Source organism: Stegodyphus dumicola, chromosome X1 (genome assembly GCF_044657685.1).
Source record: "Stegodyphus dumicola isolate Sdum_Otavi_A_Nest chromosome X1, ASM4465768v1".
NCBI classification, from domain to species: domain Eukaryota; kingdom Metazoa; phylum Arthropoda; class Arachnida; order Araneae; family Eresidae; genus Stegodyphus; species Stegodyphus dumicola.
In genome coordinates this window covers 62,808,800-62,835,429 of record NC_140780.1, presented here as the reverse complement: position 1 = coordinate 62,835,429, position 26,630 = coordinate 62,808,800, and the positions used below count along the sequence as shown (strand labels likewise).

The window sequence follows — 26,630 nt, the reverse complement described above, 5'->3', positions numbered from 1 at the left end:
ATTCCTTTTTTCCTTTCTTAAATTCTTAAGCATAGTGACATGACAATTAGGCAGAAATTAATTAATTTACATTCACTAGTATTTTCAAAAAATTCTTAACAGACAGTTTCACTCAAATAAGAACCCCACATAATACATCCCTCAAGAATTCCGAGTCCCACCCACTACCATAAATTACTTCACCCAAGTCTTACCGACTGATATTATTCAAAGCCCCCACTGCTGCTAAGAATTTTCGGACACCCTACACTTATGAGTCAGACATGAAGAGAACACTTTGCCAACTCCCTACTAGAAAGAATGTAAGTTACTTAATACCTTTTCTGGCCTTTATATCTTCATGTACATTCACTGTTCTTATTATATTTTTTATATTATTTTTATATTATTTTTGATTTGTTTTACAAAGTTTGCATTATTTATCTTATTTTGTAATCTTCTATGTTTATTTTAACTTTACTTTGAATTCTATTTCATAATGACAATTTCCAATGTTTAATTTTTACAAATAATATAGAACTCAAATGCACAAACATGAGGGTGTCGGGGACGGTTACTCGAGTTTTTTCGGATTTCTCTACAGAAATTGCTTTTTACTCCAAATTGAATTGGCTAAAATGCTTCATAACAATAAGTTCTTTGAGTATCAGCATTGGTTCGTAATCCCTTCTATTCGCGGAAATATTTGGCTTGACTAGAATTGCCGGTTTGGCTTTACCTTGTAACTCGAGTAAAGACGAAACACCTTCGTATTTATGTATTTTTATTAATTATTGTTCATTGAACGGGAGTTGGTTTGTTCCCCTTGAAAAGTCAACTAACTTCCGATCAATGACAATGATTACATGTTATTAATTTAGTTTTTCCTTTTACAATTGAAATTTAGTTCTTCATGATGATTTAATTCCAGTCCAAGTTTAAACATTATTAACATTTTACTTTCAAGTTGCTTCAAAACATCTTTCAAAATATAACTTACCAGTATGGATTCACTCTTTTAAAATAATTCTACTTTAATTAAACTTAAGAGATAATATAATCAATTAATCAATATTGTTTAGGAAATAAATTATTATTAACTAACTTTGCAGCAATTGCACAAGTAGTAGTAACTTGTTTTCGCACTAAATGAATTTTAGTTAATTTAATAATTTCAAGTGGATAAATTAACATGACATTTGTCTAAACATATATGTAGATCATTTACATATGCTGGTTACAGACTTTTGATAAAATATCTTTTTATTCTTTTGTATTTCTTTTAAACAATTTTTTTTTCTCTCTTTAATGTAAGGAAATAGGTGAAAATACAAGGGTTTGTACATTTATCTGAGACGACATAATTGAATTTTTATGTTGTTCCTGTGTATATGGCAAAAGATTTTTTTCAGTCTTAACCCTCCTTCTTTTTTACATAGATCTGTGAAATATGGATGGAAGATTTAGTTCAGAAAACACCTGGATTAGTATTGACTATGGTAAATTTTAATATTTTTTAGATTAATGAAGCTTAGCTAATAATTAGTTGAATTAGCATTTAATATGTGTCCGTAAAAATATCCTGCACCAGCTTTAGAACAAAGGAAAAGGAATGTTGGTAGTTTCAGAAGTGTATGTCATGTAACAAGCATGCAGGGGTTTTCCTACCTTATTATTACAATATGGAGAAAACATTAAAGAAGAGCCTAGATACATTGGAAAAATTGTTCAAAAGAGGGAACATACATGCTGTGAGTATGAACTTACTGCCCCATATGCAGCATAACAAACTTTCTAGTGAAACTTACATTTAGTAATGTTGAATGATCCAGTAATATCTGTTCCTTCACAGACATTACTCACAACTTTCTTCAGCCTTTTAGAGCTCAGTTCAGGCACTTAGTAGTACTTTGTTTCAAATAATCCTATGTGTTCTTAATTATGATCTAATTTCTTAAAGCTACTTAGTTTATCTGACCAATACAGATGCTTTTTCACATACCTTATTCTCACATATATAAGCTAAATCCTTAATTTTTATGTATAATTTTGAAAAAATAAAAATTCCCCCAGGCTCAGTCGTGCATAACTTGTCTACTATTTACAATTGTTTTTTAGTTGTTTTGGGGTTGCGAAAGCACCTAAAATGAAAACTGCACATAGTATTCATACCGCACACATCACACAATGTGGCAAAATTTGTATTATTGGTCAAAAGAAACATGTTTCTGTGTTTAGTACATCTTATTCACTGCCACTATCAGTACTGCTAGAGTATTAGGGAAGTTACCTATACTACCTGTATTACTGTCACTGGTACCAGTATCCCACAGCATACATCTAGAGCATTGGAGATTCCACGTATCAAAAGTCCTTTAATGATTGTTTTCAGGCTTGATGCTTTTCCAGGCTGCCAGAATCCATTCATACACACACTACACACATAGACGGTTGTTTTTGTTTCCTTTTATTGTAATGTCATGGTTTCCTCCATTCATCCAATTATTATGAAGTATCTGGAATGAACTTTTAAAGGAGGGATTAACAGTAACATTAAGGGCTGGACGATGGAAGTTAAGCTTCCAGGAAGGACACTTACATCTGTTTTAAACTCATTTAATTTTCCCTTTTCTTGAAAACTTAAGTGACATCAGAAGCTTTCACGAACTGACAAGCTGTTAGGTTTCAGCAAACCACCGGATTTTCTATTCCAAACAGTTTCTAGCCACTCCAATATGAGGTTCTTTTTCATTCAGCCCTTCTCCTTTACACACAGGACAATACCTGACTGTACGTCTTTGGGTACAGTCATTTGCTTTAACACAATGTATGTGGCAGTGCTCTTCCATCTGCCAGAACAGCCAGCATAATCATGCACAGCTACTTCTTACCACCTGCAGTATTTATTCTTACTTTGTGAGCCTGTTGGTGGAACTATAGACATAGGTATGTCCCGGTAAATGGGGTTTGATCTGTGTTACTAATTTTACATAATGCGTACCCATTAGCCTGTCACTTGTAAATAACAAATTTCGTTGTCAAAATCTGCCAGAAGATATTGTACAACTGTAGTCCCATGGCAGTGGAAGGTCAATTCCTGTTAATGTCTTAGGAGATCTATTCCTGTTAATTCATCAGGAAAAGTAGCTTTTTTGCTATTTAAGTACCCATTTGAGCTATAATAATATCATTAACTAACTGGCCAATGTTGCAAGACCTGAGATACTGAATAACAAATTTTCATCGCTGTTGAAAATAAACAGCTTCTCGAACTCTATAAACTGCTTTTCTTAACATGAGATGGCTCTAAGTTGGTGCATCAAGCAATTCCTGTAAAATATTAAGTCTTGAACTTGCTGGGATAACTTGTCTTAATTTGTTGTTATTATTCATAACTTTGGAGTATAAGGAAAAATTCTCAATAATCTCAATGTGCAACAATAGCTGTCGTAGGCTGGTGTTCAAAATGATTGGGATCATTTAAATATGTATAAATCTTTATAAGTTCTGAGCCTGTTTGTAACTCTGCAGGTCTCTGGGTCTCTTTTGCAAGAATCCAAAAGTTAATGTTGCACATTTGACTTTATGCCCCTCATCATCTAATTTTAATCTTGATAGAATATATGCTGCTACATTTTCCTCCCAGGAGAATGTGTAATTATTATGTTGTATTCTGTGTAATGTGTAATTATTCTTGAGATGTAAGAGCCTATTTTATGAGTCTTGGTGATAAATTCTTCTCAGAATACAAACGAAATGTGCCCACATGATCTGTATAAACATTTATGGCTGATTTCCCTAAATATACTCAGAATTTCTGAACTGCCAAAGAACTGCTAATGTTTTCCTTTCTGTAGCGATATACTTTCTTTGAGGTGGATGAAATATCTTAATATTCAACTGGCTGTCCATCTTGCATAAGCAAGACTACTACCTTGAAATCTAATTCATCTGCAGAGATTTCTTATTTTCAATTTGCATCAAGGAATTTTAAGACTTGAATTAAAGCCGTTTTCAAACTTTAAAATGCTGTGTTTGCTTTGACCAACCAGGTAAAGCTGGCTTTCTTTTAAAGTTTAATAATGATTCTGCTATATGGGGAAAATTTGTGATAAAAGTCCTATGATAGGAGCACAACCCCCGACATGAGACAAACTTTTTGCTGTATTTGGTTAAAAATAATTTTTTATTGCAATAATTGTGCAGTTTTTAGTCTTGATTCCCTTCTGAGTTATCTAATAGCCCAAGTAATGAAGTTCTTTTGCTGCATTAATTTTTAACCCTGCTTCTTTTAGAAGGGAAAACTGTTCATTTAAATTCCAAATATGTTCATCTATAGTCTCGCTTGTAGCAGTTATATCACTTAAGTCACTTAAGTGAAGTTATTGATTTTCTGAGGACAAATCTTTGTATAGTATCCATTACACTTTGAAATGTGGTGAGTGCTCCGTGTAAGCTTTAAACGGCATTCTCAAGAAGGTATAAACTCCTGATTTGGTAATATTGTGGTTTTGGGCAGATCCTGCAGTTTCACACATACCTGAAAGTATTCAAGTGTAAGATCTAGGGTAATCATGTATTTTGTGGATTTAATTTTTTGGATAATTTCTTTAATTATTGTCAATAGATAGACTGGATATTTTTTATACTCTTTAACTTTCAATAATTGTTGCAAAATGTCATGTTTTTTTTAAATCCATAGGTTGGAGATTATTTTTCTTTTGGCATAGTACTACCAACCTAGTGTAAGGGCTACTTATGGGAATTATAATTTTTTTTTTAACATTTATCTTAAAATTAGCTTACAGTGATCTCTTCTTTATCATAGCAGTAGAGCTTTCCTTGGCAGGGGGGGGGACAATTTTCTGTCAGTGCTGTGGCTTACCTCTTGAGGCCCTGGGACCTCATCAAAGAGATCTGAAATTTTTCTTACCAACTATTCCAGTTTCAGAAGTTTGTCTAGTTTTTTTTTTTTTTTTTTTTTTTTTTTTTTTTTTTTTTTTTAAGTCTAAGGCTGGATGCTGCATTTCTTTTCCTTCCAGTTTATTCTTGTCCAAATGATCCATAGCTTCCTGAAATTTAATTTTTCACCCCTGCTTCTTTTAAAAAATCCATTCCTCAAGTCACCTGCATTTGTAGATTTTATGCAACAAAGAAAACGACTGCTTCTCATTTTTCAGCTGTTCATGTGATAAGACTTTTCTTGTGCATTCATACTGTTTGCCATGGGCAGCAGTAACTCTCATTTCTTCAATAGCAAATATTCTGTGTCGTTTAAACTTGTTTGAACAAAATGTTCTGCTACGAAAACTCCTTTGTGCCTCTATACCCCACTATTCATCTGCTGACACATTATTTAACAGAATTTGAATCACTGGCAATGATTAATTTTTATTTACACTGTATTTAATCGAGTTCTGGAGGAAATTTTTTGCTTCCTGGGGGACTGTGCCATCTGCATTTCAATACCCCTATTAGTTTAACTTTGAATGTTTTAATACAAGCATTTATGTCAATAAGTTTCTGCTTTCCTTGCAGCTCTTTATTAAGAATATTTGAATGTCTAGTTAAATGCTAAATCTCTGCTTCATATGTCATGATGCTTTTATTTATATATTAATTTTGTGACATGAAAATTTTGATTTATTAAATTGTGAACTGTTTTAATAGAGCCGCTCTGCATAATTCATTACACAACATAATTTTTCTGCACTCACTTTGAGTTTCTTAAAGCAGTGCAGCAAATTCGATGATTCAGAGTTTGCCCATTGATAAATTCCGTAGCTTTAGTTATTGTTTCAATATCTTATCCATCTGCACACATTTGGCAGTGTATTTACAACAAATACATAGCTAAAGTATGTTTGTGGACTGCGTAAAATTGCTTTAGGGCTCATGAGCCACCAGTTTTAGAAAACAGCAATACAATTGTAGTAGTTAATAAATTTCTAAATGAAAAGCATTCTGTTATCTTAGTTTTGAAGATGCCAAACTTGATATTTAAGGTAGAAAATATTTTTCATTAAAACCATATCAATAATTTTCTCAGAAAGCTTTTTATTTAATAATTAAATATATATAGTTTTCACAAAATCATGTCTATTAAGCTTATATCTTATGGATGATAGCTTAATCATTTTCTTTCAAATACTTCTCTACTTCTGAAATGGTTCACATGTTTTATAAACTTAAATATTGCTCTTCATATTGTCCTAATGCCAAGTGTTAAATTTAATTTTTACAAAACTGGAACTATTACTGGGAACTTGATTTATACATTTTTATGATTTTTTTGACTTTTTTAGTATTTTGTTTCATTGCTTTGTTATTATTTGAGTAAAGTGATAGATGGTGAAGTTAATAATAGATGCCTAATGTGTTTGCTTTATATACCTAGCAACATTTGAGAGATTTACTTGAAGGCTTGCGAGAGTATATTCCCGAGCAAAACAAGCAACCTGTTCAGTTAGCTATTAGTGAGTATTTATCGTTAGCTTTTTAGGTTTACTTTAAATGTTTTACATGCAATATGTGGTTTTTTCTAAAATTACATTTTATGTTTAAAGTTTGATCTATAATTTTAAAATCTACAAAACAGTCTCTTAATCTAGTCTACAATACATTATTTTCCAGTACTTGTATTCTAGTGTTTTGTTGCATGCTGTAAAGAACTAACTTCATACTTCTTAATGAACTTGCTTCTGTAATGAGTTGCTCCAAGAAACTGTGTTTTATATTCTAGTACTTTCTTTTTTGAAAAGTGTGTGACTAATTATCCAGCATCAAAGTAACTATACTGTGTATAAAAAAACAGTTGAAATGATGTGATTTGCTATTTCACATCAAAGCTTTTCATTGTAAATATATTTTCACTAGTACGGGTAACAACTTATGTTTGCTGCATTTATTTTCCTTTATTAACAATGAAAATATGGTCTTGTTTCATGAATTAAGTTCTAGAGTTACTATGATGTATAAGATAATTCATAAAAGCATTCTAACTAAAACCACTGATCAAAACTGAATTCTAAAAAAAAAAAAAAAAAAAACATTGTGTATGTGGAGAAGAAATTTTTTTATTACAATCATAATGCTGTATTTTCATTTTTGTCTGTATTATTTTATGCATGATGGTTAAAATTACATCTGTTTTAAAAAACTGTTAGTGCATTCTGAAAATTAAGCATAACACATGACAAATAATTTATTTTACTCAGCATGAACTTTATCTACATTACACACTATATTAGCTTTCTGCAAACATAATAATATGCAATGAAAACAACATGCAAAATTAATATTCATCAAATGGTAGCAGAATTATTTAAGGGAGCCTTGTGATAAACTCAACCAGGGTATGGGAAACTTCACTTCCTTTGAGTTTATTTTATAATATATATTTGGATATATGTCGCACTTTAATTAAATTAGAAATGTTGGGTCATCTGGGAAGTTCTGCTGGTTTTTAATGATAAATACTGATGATGCAGTACAAAAACATAACAAAATACTGATTCACATAAGCATCATTTTGTTTTGTGACTTTTTCCCATCTCTCCAGCAGCTTAAAAATTTCTTTTCTAAAATGCCATTAGATTTATTTGTAAAGAAGTTACCAATGTGCTGTTTGACAGCCTCCAAAGGCGTGAACTTCATTAATCAAATAATTTTGAAGTGACATGAAAAAGATGAAAACTGAGGGAACAAGGTGGGATTAATATATGGGGTCACAAAAACATCTGATCTATACTCAATAAATTTGTCTGACATTTTTCAAAATGTGGGACCAAGCATTATCATGATGAAAGACACCTCAAGGACTGATCAGTTGTTAGGACTTTGCTTGAATTTCTCGGGCTGGGCTTGCAATGTTTTTCTGAATTTATTATCTTATTTGGTGGCAACAGTTTATAGTATGCAGTTCTTAATGTTGTCCTACCATATATAAAGCATTACTTTTTTGGGATGCAAGCCCCTCTTAATGTTACTAAAAGAGGTTCATTTGGCTTACCCTGTGATCTTAATCTTGTAATATTATTAAACAGTATTCCCTTCTCATCTCCTGTAATGGAACATTTCGAGAAAGAATCTTCTTTATTTCTTTTCAGCAAAGAATCACATGCTGAAATTTGAGCAAGTGTATTCTGCTGTGTTAAAGAACGAGTACTCGTGCATCCTAGTGGTTTACATACTTAATCTTTAATGATCATGTAGTGCTCTTTTTGGAATATTTAGTCTGTTTGATACTTCTTGAACTGTATAACATGGATTTTCAGAGATATCCTCTTTTAGTAGGCCCTTTCATCTATGATTCTGAAATTTGCACACTTAAATATCTCAGACCACATTCAGAATGTGTTATTAGAAACAGCATCATATATAGCACAAATTTTACAGGCAGTCTGACTAGTATTTTTTTTTTTTTTCTTTTTTAATAATATAACAAACTGAACTTTTGAGTTCTCCATTCTTATCACTGCACTGAAAAAAAAAATATGTCACAGCACATGCTCTACACAACTTGACGAGAAAAGGCCATATTTAAACATCTGCTTCACTCAAGATCACTGGTTATCAGTAATAGCAAAATAAGAAGAGAACATGCTGTTATATGGAAAACCACAGAACTTTCTGGATGGGCCAATAAAATTATTCTATTACTAATAAAATATGTACTTTATTAGTAGCTACATTTGATATTTCAGAATGCAAAATTAACGTTAGCAGTAAGGTAATTTAACGTATTTTTAGATATGGTTTTGGTCAACAAATCTTATATTTTCCCTCTAATTTACAAGTATTAATACATGCAAAATCGCAAAGTAATTTAGACCATAAATTTTATAAATAATAATTTTAGACTTGAAATTTTATTTATAGTTTAACCGCCTTATCTGGGACCATGAGTGCAAACACGCATGCGCCATTCGGACCTAATTATTCTCAAAGAACGGGGATTTTTCTTTTCCTCCATTCTCTCATTCCGGAAAAGAGAACACTTTCACGTCGCAGCAAGTAATAATACACCTTTTGGGCTAGTCTATGTGTTTTGGCAGAATGCCATGAGACAGTTGAACTATAATAATGAAATGTTTCTAATAGCAGTATGCATTCATAAATTGCATGCAAAAGTATGTAGAAGTTGCAAAAAGCTCTTTGTATAAAAAAAACACAAAAACCTGAATGTAAAAATATCATAAAATGTGTCCAAAAAAAAGTAGTAGCTATTTACTTATTTTTTATGTTATAATATTTCTAAATTTAAATGTATTCATATGAATGATTGTGCTTTCTTCATACCTTTACAGATAATATATGTATATTTCTGGTGAAAGTTTATATATGTTTATTATATATAAGTGAATATCCTGAATTGTTTACTTTGTATATACATACATTTTAAGTAAGAATTTATATAAATCTTCCTTATTTTTTTTTTTTTTTACTTTGCATATATGTATAATTTTGACAAAAATTCAGATAAATCTCCTGTGCTTTTTACTGTGTATTATGTATTTAAAGAAACTGCATAAATGCATCCTTACTAAATTTACTACTGCATTTATGCATGCATTTTTATAAAATCTATGTGTAGTTTCAGATATGCATACTGTTACTTGGGTACAGTTTGTAATGGATTAAATGCACACACTACCAAAGATAGCTTGATAAAATTTATTTTCCGAAAAGAAACACTTTACAGTTCTGGCATTTTCTATAAAAAGTACTTGTGCATATCTTCTCAATACAGCAGAGCACAGTCAGTAGTTACCACTTCGGACTACTAAGAATGTTAAACACATTGCAATGCAAAGCTCATCTAAAGAGCAAAACTCGCACAGAGATCTCTCGGTATTCTAAAGTCAACTCAACTAAAAAATAAAAAATAAGTTTTCTCATGTTTATGTAATTTTTCTCGTTTTATACTGATAATTTTGGACATAGATAACGAAGTTCATGCGCATCGTAGAAAATTTTTGAAACCACTCCTTCAGTCATTAAGATAATTCTAGACATACATAACCTATTGCTCATAAATCTAGTAGTTCATGTCAGGCTGTATAAACACTTCTTTGAGCACACATTCCATCTGTCTACCAGCTGATCTCTTCAATCGGTCAGTTTAATTCTCAGCTGTTTTTCCAATGTATGGTGAATCGAAACTAGTGTTATGATAAATTTATTTCGCAAATGCACGTATAACATGAATGAGTAGCTCTTCATATTTCTTAGACATGCATAGAAGCTGGATGTGAAGGCCTTTTGTAACACAGCAGACATCTGTGCATGCTGAATCCATAAAGGCGGTCAAATGGCTTACAGTCCATCTTGAATTTCTAAGTAAAATAACTCGGAAGAAAGTTTAAAATAAATTATTGTCAGCCTATCTGTTACATAGTACAACTTACCATTGGGTTTACCTAACCTGTGTAAGAAAAAATCAGTCTCGAATGGGGTTTGAAATCGAGTCTGTAGGCAGAGCATACGTTATAAAATGAAAGATCAGACTTTAAAAATAAACGTTTACGGGAGCAAAATTTCACATTGCCAGAAATTTGTAGTGATCAAGCAGTGGATCATTGTACAACTTTTCGTTTGATTGCTAAGCTTTCATGAAGGATGTGTCAGATGTACATGATGATTGAAAATTAGGAAGACAAAAAATTTCAGCAGATTAAAAAAAGTGTAAGCCAGGGCAACTAATGCAGCTGCAGAGCGACAGTACTAAGGGGTGAAAATTTTCAGATGTGCCAGGCTGCAAAATGCCTCTAACCTAATGTGAGGTAGAAAGAAAAAAGGTCATCAAACATAGAAAAATACAAGAAAATATCACAAGCTAAAGAGATTTCACCAATATTGTGTGCTGTTGATCCCTTGTTGCTTGATGCAACGTTATTGGTATGAAGATTTGATGATTAAGGTGAAAGGTTTCTATCTGAATTACTAATATTTGATAAAATGGGAAGTAAACATTTTGACTAAAATTTAAATCTTAGTCAAACCAGTGAGTCTTCACACAACTCCAAATATTTCAGCATGCACAACTACTAATGAAATAAATTATGATCTCTGCCTAGGATTTCCAAGGAATTATTATGAAAGAGTGTCATGTGAAAAAGTGTTCATTAAGCATATTGTCATGAATGGCTGCAAAATATGTGAAGTAATTACATAAAAATGCCTGACTTGCTTAAGGGTGGGAAATTAATATGGAAGGAGTTCCTCAGATAGTTGAGACAAGTTTCCTAACCCTATAAGAGGCTGAAGGTTCACTCTACCAAACATTAAATTCTCATAAAATTCTTCCATAGATTAAAAGTGCTCTATATAAATTGCAAGGTGAAACAGGTTTCTTCAGCAGTTACTCATGCCATTCAAGGACTGAATGAAAGTAGTAGTCTATGATGAACAGCAAATCTTCCAGGTGTATCGCAATTATTGTAGACAATGGGATCACAAAGAAATGTGACCAGATACTACTTGAAGTAAAATTAACTTGAGAGAAAAAATATTAGGAAGAATGATTAAATAAAAATATTAGCATTGAGTTTTAGGTTAACTTCATATGTTTATTCCAATGACCATTACCTGATCAAAAAGTAAGGTAACCGGAATAGTAATTATCAGAAATGAAATTTTTTTGTAATTTTACGAATTTGCTGCTCTGACGATAAGCCAACAGTGGACAGTTTGAAAGCTATCAAATTTTTGCATATGTTATAGCAGAAATTAAATTAATGATTAATAAAGAAACATGGCACTGCATGATTTCTATTCCAAATTCCATTTGCATTAAAAAATTAAAGTATATTTATTCGAACCCAGTCACATTTCAGATGGCAAAGAATCGCAAGTAGCTCGCGAGCCACAGTTAAGGTGTGAGAGAGCCGCACTTTGGCCATGTCTGACATGTAGGGATCAGTTACAGTTATTTAAGTACAGTATTAATTACAATTAGTTACACTGGGACCGCCAACTTTTGTCGACATTTTGATCTATAATGCATGCTCTGCTCTAGTCACTGCATATATTCTCAAATGTTGGAATAGAACTTGGAGAGTTAAAAAATTTAACAGTAATTGTATTTATAAATAATTTAAAAAGCACTGAAGTGATAGAGAGAGAGGAATTTTCAAATATTTACCAATACAGAGAAGTTAATGTAGAAGGCATTTAAATAATTTTCTTTTTCAAAGACACTTGTACTTTAATAAATCAGTTAATTAAGTTAGAATAATTCAAGGAAATAAGTTCAGATGAAGTGCAGTAGTTTAAATGCTGTTACAATTACATATAGAGACAAGTTACAGTTATTCAAGTACATTATTAATAACAATAAGTTATACAGAGACTGGACCAAAATGTCGCCAACTTTTTGAATTTTGAAGAATTTGTCGAGACTTAACGATTTCTCGACAAATTCTTCAAGTGGATTTGAGCAATGTCTGTTGCAGATGTTTCTACTCTTTAAACAACTCTGTCATTAAACCTTCAACTCGCAAGAAGCTGTGTTCTTCTTGGTCACAGCGCTTGTACTTATTGTTGCAAGAGAGTATTACTTTGAGGTAGATTAGGTATTGGACTAATGTGTATTCTAAGAAGAAATACAGCAATGTTGTAACTATTAAAGTTTCAACTCGTATAGAGGGCCAGAAACTGGCACTGCAAAATTGGTGCTATGTGTTTGAGAGTTAATTACAAAATTATAACTTGAACTCAAAACCGTAGTATGACAATATTCATTATCTTCCTAATGTTTAGTTAATAAAGATGAAATATACGAATACACTTTTAACGGGATGGAGAAATATGAACACTGTGCACATATCTGTGGTGCTTTTGCTGAAAGTTTTCACTGATGGAATAATATTCACACACACAAATATTTCCTCAAGCTAGGAATTTGTATCACACCCATAGGCTGCATGAAATGAAGATTGCTTTATGGGAACTCTAACTAGTTTGCATAGTAGTGGTCCCAAATGATCTGATCACATGGTCTCAAGTGATCTGATGATTGATAACACATTTCAGACTGAAAGCTCTGTACTTCATGTCTGAAATGGGTTAAGGAGCAGAATCTGGCATGCCTGTGCATATAGAGAAAGAGCTTTGCAGCAGATACTTTCACCGCGTAATAAAAATAGATGAAGTCAGTGTTCTTTTTTAATCATGACCTACAAGGTGAGCTTTTGCTCACACTGTATTAATTAAATTCTATTAAAAATGTATGTGTAATAATACATTATAAAATACACTGCCCTCCAAAAGTTAAGGAACAGCATGTTTTTCAAAGTTCACCATTAAAAAATGTCAGTAACATTTACATTCACAGTTCATATGCATGACAGTAATGAAGTTTAAAAAATTATACAAAAACAATAGCTACTACTTTTATTGTATTGAAATAAATGCTTATATAGGAGTTGGAGAAAAAATGCAAAAATTGTAACTTTTGTTCACGAGTGTTGATCTTCTGTTTTTATTAGAGTTTGCTTGACAATATCCAAGAGAAGTCATTTGCTCTATTCGTTAAGGAGGCGGGTGATTGGATGAATGGAAATGGGGATGTCAACAAGCTGATGCTGCTAGATATCTCAATGTCTCTCGTAGTGTGGCCCACCTACTATGAAATCAGTTTGAATCCAAGGATTCTGTGTCTAGAAGATGTGTTCCAGGCAGACTTAGTGTTACAACACCTGTGGGAGACCATTATTTAGCTGTTTTGGCCTGAAGGAGGAGTAACATTATTGTGCCTCAGGTCATGGCAGATAATTTAGTGGCAACAGGAACAAGAATTTCAGCTACTACAGTATGTAGACGCCTGCACAATACAGGTCTGTGTGCAAGACGACCAGTTATTTGTGTTCCCTTGGTTGGACCACATAGAGGCGCTCATTTATGTTGGGCAAGAGAACACATTTTTTAGACCAGTCAACAATGGGCATCTGTTCTCTTCACAGACGAGTCCAGGTTCACATTGGAGAGTGATTCAGGTCATCAGCTGATCTGGAGGGAACAATGCACCAGATACAGTGAGTCCCACATTGTGGAAAGACACAGTTACAGAGGCATTGGAATAATGGTTTGGGCTGGGGTCTCTCTCCATGGTCACATTGACCTGCATGTGTTCCATGAAGGAACTTTCACCAGTGTGAGATATCGAGACGAGATCCTTGATCAATATGTTCGCCCATATGCCACTGCTATTGGTCGTGGATTTCTTCTGATGGACGACAATGCGCGACCACACCAAGCTCGGGTTGCTGAAGAATATCTTGAGGGTCATGTTATGGAGCGGATTGAATGGCCAGCTCAATCCCCAGACTTGAATCCGATACAGCATCTTTGGAACTACCTTGGGAGACAAGTTGCTGCTTTAAATCCTCCTCCAAGGTTGTTAGATGAGCTTGAACAAGGATTACTCCGTGTCGGGTTGTTGCTTCCCATTTCACTGAATGACAACTTATAGCATGGAATGTGGTTGCTGCCAATGTATTGCAGCTAGGAGTGAACCCCTTTTGTAATTGTACCCACCCCATTTTTCCTCAAGAAACTATGATATACTGTTTCTCCAAGACTGGATTTCTCTGCCAAGAGTGAAATTTTTTGTTATAATTCATGTTTTTCTTCAACTTTAGAAACATTCTATATTGCATTCATTAAAGAACTGCTTAGTAAACATGTTCTGTAAATTTCTTGTTTCTGTGTTGTTTCGTTTTCAAATTAGACTAAAAAAAAACATGCTGTTCCTTAACTTTTCGAAAACAGTGTATATTCATAAATCTGCAATATATTTGTATTAAAATATATGCAGCTGAATTTTAAAATTCCTTTTTAAAAAATATGATAAACATATAGAGAAACGTCACTCAGGATTTGGGGAAGGGGTACTCAGGATTTGGGATTTGGGTACTTTAGTTATTACATTTGTTGAATTTTTTTAACCCCTTTTTATTGTAATAAAAATATGCTTTATCATAGGTCATCTAAAGGAGGAAGTTGAATTTGATGGAATAGCTGTTCATCAGATGCATATGGCTTTGTATATATTTCAAGATGCTGTAAGAACTTTATAGAACTTTTAGTTTTAGATTTTCATATCTATACCAATCTGATTTAAGTCTTTTAAGTTGTCTGTTTATGTAAAAAAAAAAGAAATTTTATTTAAATGCATGTTAGTGAATTTTTTGCCTTTTAATTGCTGTTTGGCAATGCATGTTGTTATTTTCAATGTTATACATACTATGTGTCTGTTATTCAGTTTAAGTACATTTTAAAATAAGCTTGTTTATACAAAGTTTCTTTGAATACATGAGTTCATTTGACTAAGCAATGTTGAAAAAGTAGATGTGTTTTCATCTAAAACATTTGAATCAGAATTGCAAAATCTTTAATGGCTTTCTCAATCACTAGTAATTTAATCCTATACCATTACCAGACGATACAGATGGGCTTTGCTGTTATGTAGCATGTTACAGACATTTAATTTTGCCAACCTCATTATTTGTTGATGCCTCTGGAGTTGGATTGTTAGTTCACTGGAGCATCTTTCAGCATTCTTGAAGCATCATTCAGAAAACTCTTGATCTATTCTGTTATGTCAGGAAAGCACAATGTGTGTTCTGTTTCCGTGATGTCACAAATTTCACTGAAAATAGTTTATGCTTTCAAGTGCATTTGAAACCAAAATTTTATCATATGCCACATTTTATCTTCATGTGTTCACTATGACACCTTTATTTGGCTTGTGTGTTTAATGACTGGTATAGCAAGTGCATATCACAGTACTCATTGGTGTACTTTACAATCTTATCTAGGAATGAAAGGAATGTGCTTCATGTATTTCAGACCTTTTTATACTTTTTCGAAGTACAAGGTCAGTGAAATTAATTGCATTTGTCTGCACTACTTAAACATAATTTTTTTTCTGTAAATGATAAAGCCTAAACAACTTCAAACTAATACATTATCAAATTACTGTTTTTCAAGTTGTATTGCTCACTATTTCCTTCTGAAGTTCTTCAGTATTAAATGAAAGACTTTTTGTAACATTATACAAGTAAAATATGCACTTGGAATTAAAAATCTTGTTATCTGGAAAATTAATTTTATGTGTACAGTGAATTACAGAACTATATAAGATATTTTCATAATTAAACATCGCTACAAGTAAAATGGAAGTTTTTGCAGAATTATCATCATTGTAATGATTTTGCAGGTGAAGGCTATTTTAAGGCAGCAAAACATCATGCCTCATGCTGTTTTTGCATTAGATAATTTGGTAAGAAGCTCTGTTCAAGCTGCAGTTAGTATATTGTCCCCAGGTATGTCATTTGTGCTGGTTATTTTTTTGTTGCATAAAACATTTTTATCTGCATAAATTTTATCATCATACACAAATTAGTGTATGTATATTACATTAATTATTAAATATGATTATGTGTATTTTCTAAATATTTGTAATGAGCAGTACTCATGAATTAAATGTAGTTTTTATTAATGAAATATATTTCTAATCACAATAAAATGATGATTAAATATGTCAAACTACTAAGTCAAAAATTAAAAATATAATATCTTTAAGCTGATTTCAGTCATATGCAGTTATTTTTATCTTGCAGAGCTTGGTGATAATTTAGAAGGGAAAAATTATGAGAATGAACCAGAAGAAGTGTCTACACTTGGAATTTCAACTGCTGCGTCCATGAAATCATCAGCTCAACTGTATTCAAATGCTGAGCTCATGGAGTTGCAACAGAAATATGAATTGTTAATAAAAGAAAATTTGCAGTATGAATCTTTAATCAGTATATTAATAATTAATGTTAATGTATTGTTTCAAGACTGGAGCTTTGATAATTTCAGTTCTAGTCTTCTCAAAAGCTGTATTTGTCTCTGCCGACTAACTAAATTTTGTCTATTTTCCTTTTTAAATTTAACAAGTGCACTGCAGTTTTTGCAAAATCTGTAATAAATGTCCTGTGTATAAGCACAAGCTCAGAACAACAGTTTCTTTGCCATATTTGTCAGTGAGAATTTTCAATTGCATTTATTTTGAATTTATCTGTTTCAGTCTGTGGGTGTGATATTTTTTATCTTAAGTAATGAAGTTCTTTGATTCCAAATTTGCATTTGAACACATTCACTTTTAAATCTGCTTCTTTTAGATGTATAAAAATTTCATGGATGTACTTATCAATCATGTTATTAGTGACTATTATGTCATATGTATATGTAAATGATGATCTGCCTAGTATGGGCCTTAAAATTATATTCATGGCCCTTTAAACTGTAGTGGGAACACTGCATAACCCAAATAGATATGCATTTGTGCCTGATTTGTTGATAAATGTCACATTAGCTCGTCCTTGAGCTTTATGCCTATCTGAAAATGCATCGATTATTTTCTTTATAACTAATTAATCTTAAGACGACAACCGCTCTGGGAGGCCATCATCAAGCCGAAAGGATCAAAATGTGGAGAGAGTGTGGGAACTTTTAACAATGACTGTCGTCTTAGTACTAGATTAATTGCTGATAAACTGGGACTCTGTCAGAGTATGGTGTGGAGGATTGTGACGGAGAATTTGATGATGCAAAAAGTGTATGGCAAAGTGGGGCCAGAAGTTTTGTCGGTGGATCAGAAGAAACGGCTCATGACTGTTTGCCAGGAAATGTTCCAACAGTTGAATGTTGATCCGAACCTTCTGGAGAAAGTGCTTACTAGTGATGAGACCTGGGTCTACGAGTATGATCCTGTGTACTGAGTACAATCCTGCTCATGCAAAAGCTCGCATGAGCAAGTCGCGTGTGAAGTGCATGCTGATTGTGGATTCTTTTTTATGGTAAAGGAGTGATTCACAAGGAGTTGTTGCTTGTGGACAGACTGTCACATGTGACTTTTATGCTGGAGTGCTCTGTCGCATGAGGGATTGAGTCTACTGCGTCCGCCCGGTGATCAAGGGTGATTGAATTCTCCACCACAACAATGCGCCTGCTTACACGACAATGCACCGGCATACGTACTCATTTATGAAATTTAATTTAATTTAATATAGTAAAATGTTAAGACAGCTCAGAAAAGATATAATTATGAGTTTGTTTAATTGATATTTACATAATTAAGTAAGTATGTTAACAATGTTTAGGTTCTTGCATGTAATTAACCTATTATGCTGATTTGGAACAAAGTTTTGAGGAAAGTGTATGTATTCATTTTTTTAAACTGAAATATTATTACTTTGATGTAAGTAATTACACCTCGAGGGTTTTTTTTCCCCCTTTTTTAAATTTTATATGTTCAATTTGATATAATCATACTAGTTACACTGAAGCATCTGTGTTTCATATTTAATTTTTCTTTGCTTTCAAAAGTTGATTTGGATTGCTGATTATTTTTATGAAAGTACTATATGCAAGGTGTGTTCAAAAATTTCATTGAATAATCTCAAATATTAAAAATTATGCTGGTTAGGATGAGGCACTAGCACATATGCATTAAGTGACATGTCGACAAGTATTCCCTATTCTGCAAATCATGGAAGTGAAGTAATGGTGGATACTGTGACCAAGCTAAGAATCAATATGAGAACTCATGTCATTGCAAAGTGGAGCAAAACGTTAACATGAAGATTTGCATGGAATATTAATGCAAGTGTACTGTGTTTAACCAGTGCTTGAAAAAGTGAAAAGTATGTGTTGAGTCGTGTAAATGCTTTAAAGTTGAAAGGAAAGGTTTCCAGAATGAGTTGTGTTAGGGTTGACCATCAGCAAGTACATTCTCAAAAAGCATTGAACAAGTGTGACGGATGCTTGCGCATGATTGTCTGCTGTCTTTGAGAATGGTAGCAGAATAGTTGAAGTTAGGCAAAGACAGTGTTGTTCAAGAAACATTAAAAAAAAGTGGATTATTTGTGCCAGGTTTGTTATGTACATACTGACAAACGAGCAGAAGAAAAACTTGGATGGAAATATTTCAAGATATCTTCAACATGTCTGACTGCAATCGGCATTTTTTTATGCCATTATTACAGGAGCTGAGAGCTGGTGCTTCCGGTATGATTCAGAGACCAAGTAACAGTCAATGGCATCATGTTCGTCATCTTCCCTGCCTCCCAAAAAAAGTCACCTGACAAAATCCAAGATTAAGATGATGTTGACCACCTGTTTTGACAGCAAGGACTTGATCTGTCACGAATTTCTACTCAAGGGTCAACTGTCAACTTGGGAGTTTACGAGTGAGTTTTAAAATGGCTGTTTCAAAGCATCCGTCACGTTCAGCCAGATTTGTTCTGGAGTGGATAATGGAATTTCCTGCACGACATCGTCCATCTGCACACTGCAATCCTCATGCTGAATTTTGTCACACAGCACAAGGTGTCTCTTCTTCAGTGTTTTTATTCTCCAGATTTGGTGCTAGACTTCTTTTTGTTTCCTTGCATTAAATTAGCCCTGAAAGGCTTTAATGCTCCACAGACATCGCGGATCCAATAACTCGTGATAACCATCCTTCGAGTGATTCTGCAAAATGTGTTTGCTGACATTTCCCAACAGCTTTACAACCATTATTGGAAAGTGTGTTATAGCTAATGGTGATTACTGTGAAGGCCAATAAAGGTATTTGTTTGTAACTATTCTTTCCTTTATTTTCTGAAAACATTCACCAAACTTTCAGATGCACCTTGCAAATAACCCATTTATACATCTTTTTTTCATAAAAGATATTAAACTGAAGCCAACATTCTCAATAGACATATCATTCAAATTAGATTAAAAGCATAACATTGCATGATTAAATCAAAATTAAGTTGTAAGAGCAATATAAAGCAAAGTGTATATCTATATATAGAGTAATTAAAAGTAAATTAAAAAGCCTAAAACTTGCACTAAAGCTGCAAAATAATAAACCAATAATTTATAATAAGAAATCTTTCCATATACCATCTCCAAGGAACACAAATTGAATTTAAAACCATGAAAGAAAAAATATTTTAGAAGAAAGAAGAAAAGGCTAAAAAGTCTTTAATCACAAAAATCCAAAACCAAGAGTAAATAGCCTATTTATAAACAAGAAGTTGAAATTACTATTTAAAATGCTATTTATCTTCTAAAAAATTTTTCTTTCATGGTTTTAAATTCAATTTGTGTTCCTTGGAGATGGTATGTGGAAAGATATCTTATTATAAATTATTATGAATTATATATATATATCTGTATAATGTAATAAAGTTGATAATTTCATAATTTCAGCACTGCTTTCAGCAAATATTAATGTTCAGATTCGTATTGATGTAATAGTACTTCTAGGCTAAATTGCAGTGGGTTATTTTTTTCTTTGTTTTCTGCCATTACATTAAAATGTTCACTGTGTTTTTGAAGATTTGATTATTTATGCTTTATTTAAGGCTTATGAAAGAACTTGTATCTACTAATGAACTGTACCAAAATTTATTAAAGAAGATGTTAGAAGAGAAATCATCATTAATCCAACTTCTGAAAAACAGGTAAATAATTTCCTATGGTTAACTACATCATAAAAGTATTGTTCTACTTGTATTATTACTGTAAACCATGTAGTGTACTACTTATTCTTCTAAAGCACGAAAAAGGAATTTTTCTTACCAATCACTGGATTTGTCATCTACTTTTAGAAAAGCAAAAAATCAGAGTATTAATCAAAGGCATAAAGTGCATTATTTCTAATAAGTTGTTATTCATTTCAGTACAAGTTATATTTTAAAAAGACCATGTGACCCAAATTTTCAAATAAAATGTCTTGCAGTACAAAGTCCGAAATTCGGACGTATGTTATCTGAAATAGTCTAAAATCCGGACTTCAAAACCACCAACAACGTTTTTTCTCGTACTCTTTACGCATGCGCATTTGATTTCCCCCTGCATGCATAATAAAATATCTGGAGAGTCCCGATTCTCAATTTCATTTCAACACTAAATAAAATACCTTGTTATTGAAGAAACAATCATTTTGTCATAAATTTGTATGATCAGTAATTTGGCTCCGTTGCTGCATATCTGCTTGGCACACATCTCAAAGCGAAACATTCCACACAGATACATCCTTTAATTGATGCCAGCCTGGTGAATCATTATTTATTATATTTTCTGTTCATCACTGCATGTTTATCAAAACATGACAACTTGAGTAATTACTGATGTAGCAATGCCTAAACAATATTTTTATGCTAGTAATTGAATTATAAAGGAGTATGGTAACATTTTATGTTGACATGACAATTGGCGATGATTGCAGATTTAAGTTAAATGAGCTAAAATATTTAACAAAAATTTCATTCCGTATGGTAAAAATAGATTTTGTTGTTGATACTCATAGACCCAAAGATTGCATTTAGGGCTATTTGAATTAAGAATAACTGATTTGTTATTCACATAAACCCAGAACCAGCACCAGGGTTAAATGGCCACACCAGGTTGCAGAATTTAGGACCCACAGAGGCTGCATGAGGCAGTAAGATATCTAGCGACGGCTCTCAATAAGGCTTAAGTATATGTGTTTCAGAACTTTGATAATCCTTAAGCATGTGCAAGAAATAGACATAAGTATAATAAATAACTAATACAATTCAGGCTTAATTGTCTTAGTGCACGATAGAAGCAAGATAAAATTTTAAGGAACAACTTGTCGTTAGTCACCAAGCTCATGCATAGCCAAATATGTATATATAATGAGCTAAATTTGATGATGATAGCTGCAAATTTCAAAGGTTTCTGGATATGACAAAACAAAGGTGAAATTTTCCATTTAACAGATTTTGTAAAGAAATGTGGAGAAGCAGTAATAAATGAAGATGATATAAAAGAAGATTCTCATTGTGATGGCAATGCTTCTCAATCATCTTCAATTAGTTGAATGGCGAAATGTGTAGTAATCCATAAAATACCATAGAATCTAGATCCATAAAATACTGCTATCGATAGTGAAGAAAGGGACACGGAAGTTACTGAAAACAAAAAAATTTCAGTTAACAAGTTAGTCGGAATTCTCGACACAGCAGTTACAAGACATCAACACTGTAACTGAACAAGAGATTATGTCTGTCTACAGAATTAGAGAGAAAGGCATTGGCACAAAAAACGAAGCAAATTAAACAACTTACATTGAAAGAAATGTTTAATAAGGTAAACTAATAAATATTAAGCTTTTTTTTGTAAGTTTTGATACCCTTTAGATCATAAATACTTCATTATTTCATAAATCACGATTTCATATTTATAATTTTATAATTTCTACATGCCATCGTACTAGATTCAAACTGATGATTTAATATCCAAAAACATCCCAAATCCGGAATTGCCGATGTCCCAACAAGTCCGGATTTCGGACTTTGTACTGTATTTACTATTGGGTTATAGAACATCATTAAGTTATGCTACTGCTAAATATTATTATAAATAATGAGAAATGGCAATAAAAGAATTAACGTTGGTAAATCATAAAAATTTTCCACTTTCATAAGCAAGAAAGAGAATTTAATAATATTTCTTAAATTATTAGTGTCTTAGGATGATACACATAACTGTCATATTTGATGCCCGTTAATCACTGAACACTTAACCATTTATCATTGTTTCATTTCTATTTAGCAGACTGATTGCATGGGTACTTTCATGGTTTTCCTTTATATAATTAATTTAAATATGTTGCATGTTTTTAGTGGTTTATAGAGTATTTTGATAGACAAGTAACTTAAGTAATTTATCATTGTTACTGTTCTTACCATTACTTATATGAATTTTTTTAGTGTTTTACTGACTTGTAGTTCTGTTATTCAGGGAGATCATTGATAACAACATTAGTGTTGTTGAAATGTTTCATTAATATCTGGTAAAATTATAGAATCTTTTTTCATGAATGAAACCACTAACATGCCAACTGCAGAAAATATTTTTTGGAAAACAGGATTGTTAAGTATGTTTGGGATTTTTTCTATGTGTAATGTGAACATAACAGTATTGCATAGAACATTCTGTAATATGAGCTGATCGTTGAGGTAGGTAACCTTTGTATGATGTACAGTTCATCTGTCTCCCTAAAAATTTCTAGGCATGAAAAAAGTTTTATCTGATTGTTGTAGTTGTGCTGAGATGCTTCTCCTTCCTCCATGAACTATATTCTGTGTCCTGTATACAGAAATCTTCATCTGATCTAAGTGTAAATGAATCTTCAAATTCCTTTGTATCTTCATTTATTTATAACATTCATTGTATAGGCTGAGTGCTTATGTTGACCTGGTGAATTACTTTCTTATATAGTGCAGTCAGAATTACACTTCTGATAAACATACTGTGTAATTCATCATGGAAAATTACTTCAAAAGATGCTTTCTCTGTTTTTATTACTACCAGCTATTTTTTCTTTTTTTAATTTTATACTGGTCAGATTTGTTGTTCAAAGATGAAAATGAGGTACATAAATATTTTCATTCCTTCTTACTATATGGTTAATTAGTAAAAGCATTTTCAAGATATTTTGTAGTTTCTTACAGGTCCTATCGTTTTAGCAGCAGGTCTGTGCCTTTACTGTAGAAAGATCATGATTGATTCTTGAAAAATTTCTGCACAGCTTTCTTCAATTCATCGTCAAGAGGGAAACATTTCCCCTGTAATGCTCTCTTCTCCCTGGGGGCAACTCTTGGCATTCTGGCTTGGAACTGTACCTAGAGAGACTCGGCTCCTGGGATCATAAATTATCAATAGTCTTTAGAGTGAATAAAACCATCGTTTATTCTGTTGTAGGTTCAGGCTTGGTAGGGACCATACTGTTATTGTCTTGTTTTCCTCTTGGTTGTAAGGATGTTACATGGTGAAATACCGAAGGTTCTCTTCAGGGGGGTTGGCTCCCCTTGGTCAACACCAGGGGACAGTATATGATATATCTTCATTCCCTTTGTTGGTGACTGCTTGCCAGTTGCCACTGACTTGCATTCATTTATCTCAGACTGTGTACAGTTTTGTCCGTCTGGGTCGACCAGCGGGGTTGTATCTCCTTAGATTGCCTCTAGGCATTTTAGCATATAACCATGTAAGAGCATGCATATTAAAGCCCAGGTCTGGAAACCCCTCCTGCCTAGTGTACTGTAAGTGTACTGCAGCGGTTCTCGACCTTTTGACTTAAGCGTACCATCTAAACAAAAATTGAAAAACTTTACTACCACCACTATCTTTTACAATGATTATTTTTCAATTTCTCAATAGAAATATTCAAAAATATATATTTTGCCATTTGCACAACCTGTTGGCTATTTGTGTTAAATATGCAAACATAAAAATATTAGATTTAAAATTGGTTATCATTTTAATTATCAAAATTTAAGTTACTTTAATTCTAAATAGTATTGTGAAATTTGGGCGTGTTTAAGAGAGATCATTTTCTTTATATCTTGTCATATTTCACTTATCTTTAAGGTAAATTAGGATCCACTTTTAATTTTGTTCTATACTTATTTTTCAAATATGACATGGAAGAAAATCCATGCTCACAGAAATAGAAGGCAGTAAAAATTTAATAGCTCTATTTGAAATGCCTTTCATTCCTTTTTTTCGGTTCAGCCAAACGTTAGCAAGTATGGTTTTTTTTTTTTTTTTTTTTTTTTTTTTTTTATCTTCAGTTAGAGTTTGATCACAGGAAATTTCTATCAATTGTTCTTTTTCTTCACAAGATTTTTAAATTTAATACAGTACAAAGTCCAAGATCCGGATTCATCGGGACTTTGGTGATTCCGGATTTGGGATTTTTCCAGATATTAGATCATCAGTTTAAATCCAATAAGATGGCATATAGAAATTATAAAATAAAAAATATGAAATAATGATCTAAAGGGTATCAAAATTTTACCGAAAAAAAAAGCTTAACTTTTACTTTATTGAACATTTCTTTCAATACAAGTTGTTTAAGCTGATACTCTCTTCAATTCTATAGACAGATATAATTTCTTGTTCAGTTACAAAGTTCTAATGTTTATGTCCTGTAATTTCTGTGTCGAGAATTCTGACTAACTTGTCAATCGAATTTTTTTCCTAAGTTCTAAATTTTTGGTCCCAGTGCTTTTCCTAAATTCTAAAGAATTTCTCATTCCCTTAATTTTGTTGTTCAGTGCTTCTCTAAATTCCAAAAAGTCTGCCTTCCCAAAATTCCACCAGCCGGTGTGACTATACGAGCTCTGGCCCGTATCTGGGTTTATGTGAATAACAAATCAGTTATTCTTAAATGAAATAGCACTAAATGTAATCTTTTGGAGTATGAGTATCATTAACAAAATCTATTTTTAACATGTGGAAAGAAATTTTTGTTATATTTTCCCTGTTAACATTTCTTAGCATATTTAACTTAAATCTGTAATCATCGCCATGTGTAATACCAACAGAGAAGGTTACCATACCCTCTGTTATTCAATTGCTAAAATAAGAAAAATTTTTAGGCATCACTGCACGAGTCATTATTTAAGTTGTCATGTGCTGATAAAAACAAAATGTAATAAAGAGTAATTCACCAGTTGGCATCAGGAATATAAAATACTAGTTGGGGTAAAATCTATGATGTTTCTATTTAGAATGTTCAGTTTAAGATGTATGCAAGCTGTATGCAGCTACAGTCAAATTATTGATCACACATATTTATGCTAAAATGATTGGTTCTTTCATAACAAGATATTTTATTTAGTACCAAAGTGAAATTAAGAATAAGGACTCTTCATGTTTTATTATTGGGAGAAGGGAAATCAAATGTGCATGTGTAAAGCAAACCAAAAAAAATTCCTAAAAAAGGGAAACAAAAAGTTGTTGGTGGCTTTGAGGCCAGGATATTTTAGATCTTTCCAGATATTGGACGTCCGGATCTCGGCCTGTGTACTGTAGTTAAAAATAGGTTGTTGCATACCACTTATTTTTTTCTTGTGTACCATTGGCTGAGGATTACTGGCCTAGTGTACTTAAGTAGCCCAACGATGTTGGTCACAGGATGATAAATTCCGTTTGTACTACAGACATTCAAACACTTCTCAACAGAATTTGTTTAAGGTCATCTGGGTTTCACAGGAGATGTGTGGACAGGCATTGTGATTGAGAAGGATCACTTGTTGTGTGAGAAGGCCTGGCCATTTACTTTAGATTGTTTTCCAAAGTTTTTTCAGAGTACTACAGTATTGTGTTGAATTGATAGTTCTCCTTTGAGGCAGGAAATCAATCAAGATTGGTCCATGGCAATCAAAGAAAAATGAAAGCATGATTTTCCATGCAATCATCATCGCTTTTGATTTCCTTGATAGAATAGATGATGTGTGTCTCCACTGCATGCTGCTTTTGGGGGGGGTGTAGGGGTAATTCCAGGGCTCATCGCCCTTAATTGATGTTCCCCATAACAGATCAAGTGCTGGAGATTGAGGCTCATTTGTTGTTTCTCATGATCAAGGGTAAGGTGTTTTGGTATTCCACACACACGTTACTGTACTTTAAGTATTGGTACATGATTTTGTGAACCATTCCTTTACTTAGACTGAGTTTGTTACTGATGTAATGGGTCTGAACACTTCAGTTAGCTCTGATCATTTTATCAATAGCAGCAATGTAGTTGTTGGTGATCACAATGTTTGCTTGAAAAACATCGTGATCAC

General features: G+C 32.6%; 1 protein-coding gene across 4 annotated transcripts in view; it reads left to right on the top strand.

The window, feature by feature from the left end:
• Ask1 (apoptotic signal-regulating kinase 1) overlaps positions 1 to 26,630 on the top strand; it is a 259,398-nt gene that overhangs the window by 214,468 nt on the left and 18,300 nt on the right. For all 4 annotated transcript variants that reach the window (XM_035377348.2, XM_085807445.1, XM_035377341.2 and 1 more), the window contains 6 exons: positions 1,419 to 1,478; positions 6,377 to 6,455; positions 14,965 to 15,044; positions 16,202 to 16,307; positions 16,605 to 16,773; positions 20,388 to 20,486. In XM_035377348.2, the coding sequence (XP_035233239.2) occupies positions 1,419 to 1,478; positions 6,377 to 6,455; positions 14,965 to 15,044; positions 16,202 to 16,307; positions 16,605 to 16,773; positions 20,388 to 20,486 (593 nt within the window). The remainder of the gene's footprint in view (positions 1 to 1,418; positions 1,479 to 6,376; positions 6,456 to 14,964; positions 15,045 to 16,201; positions 16,308 to 16,604; positions 16,774 to 20,387; positions 20,487 to 26,630) is intronic.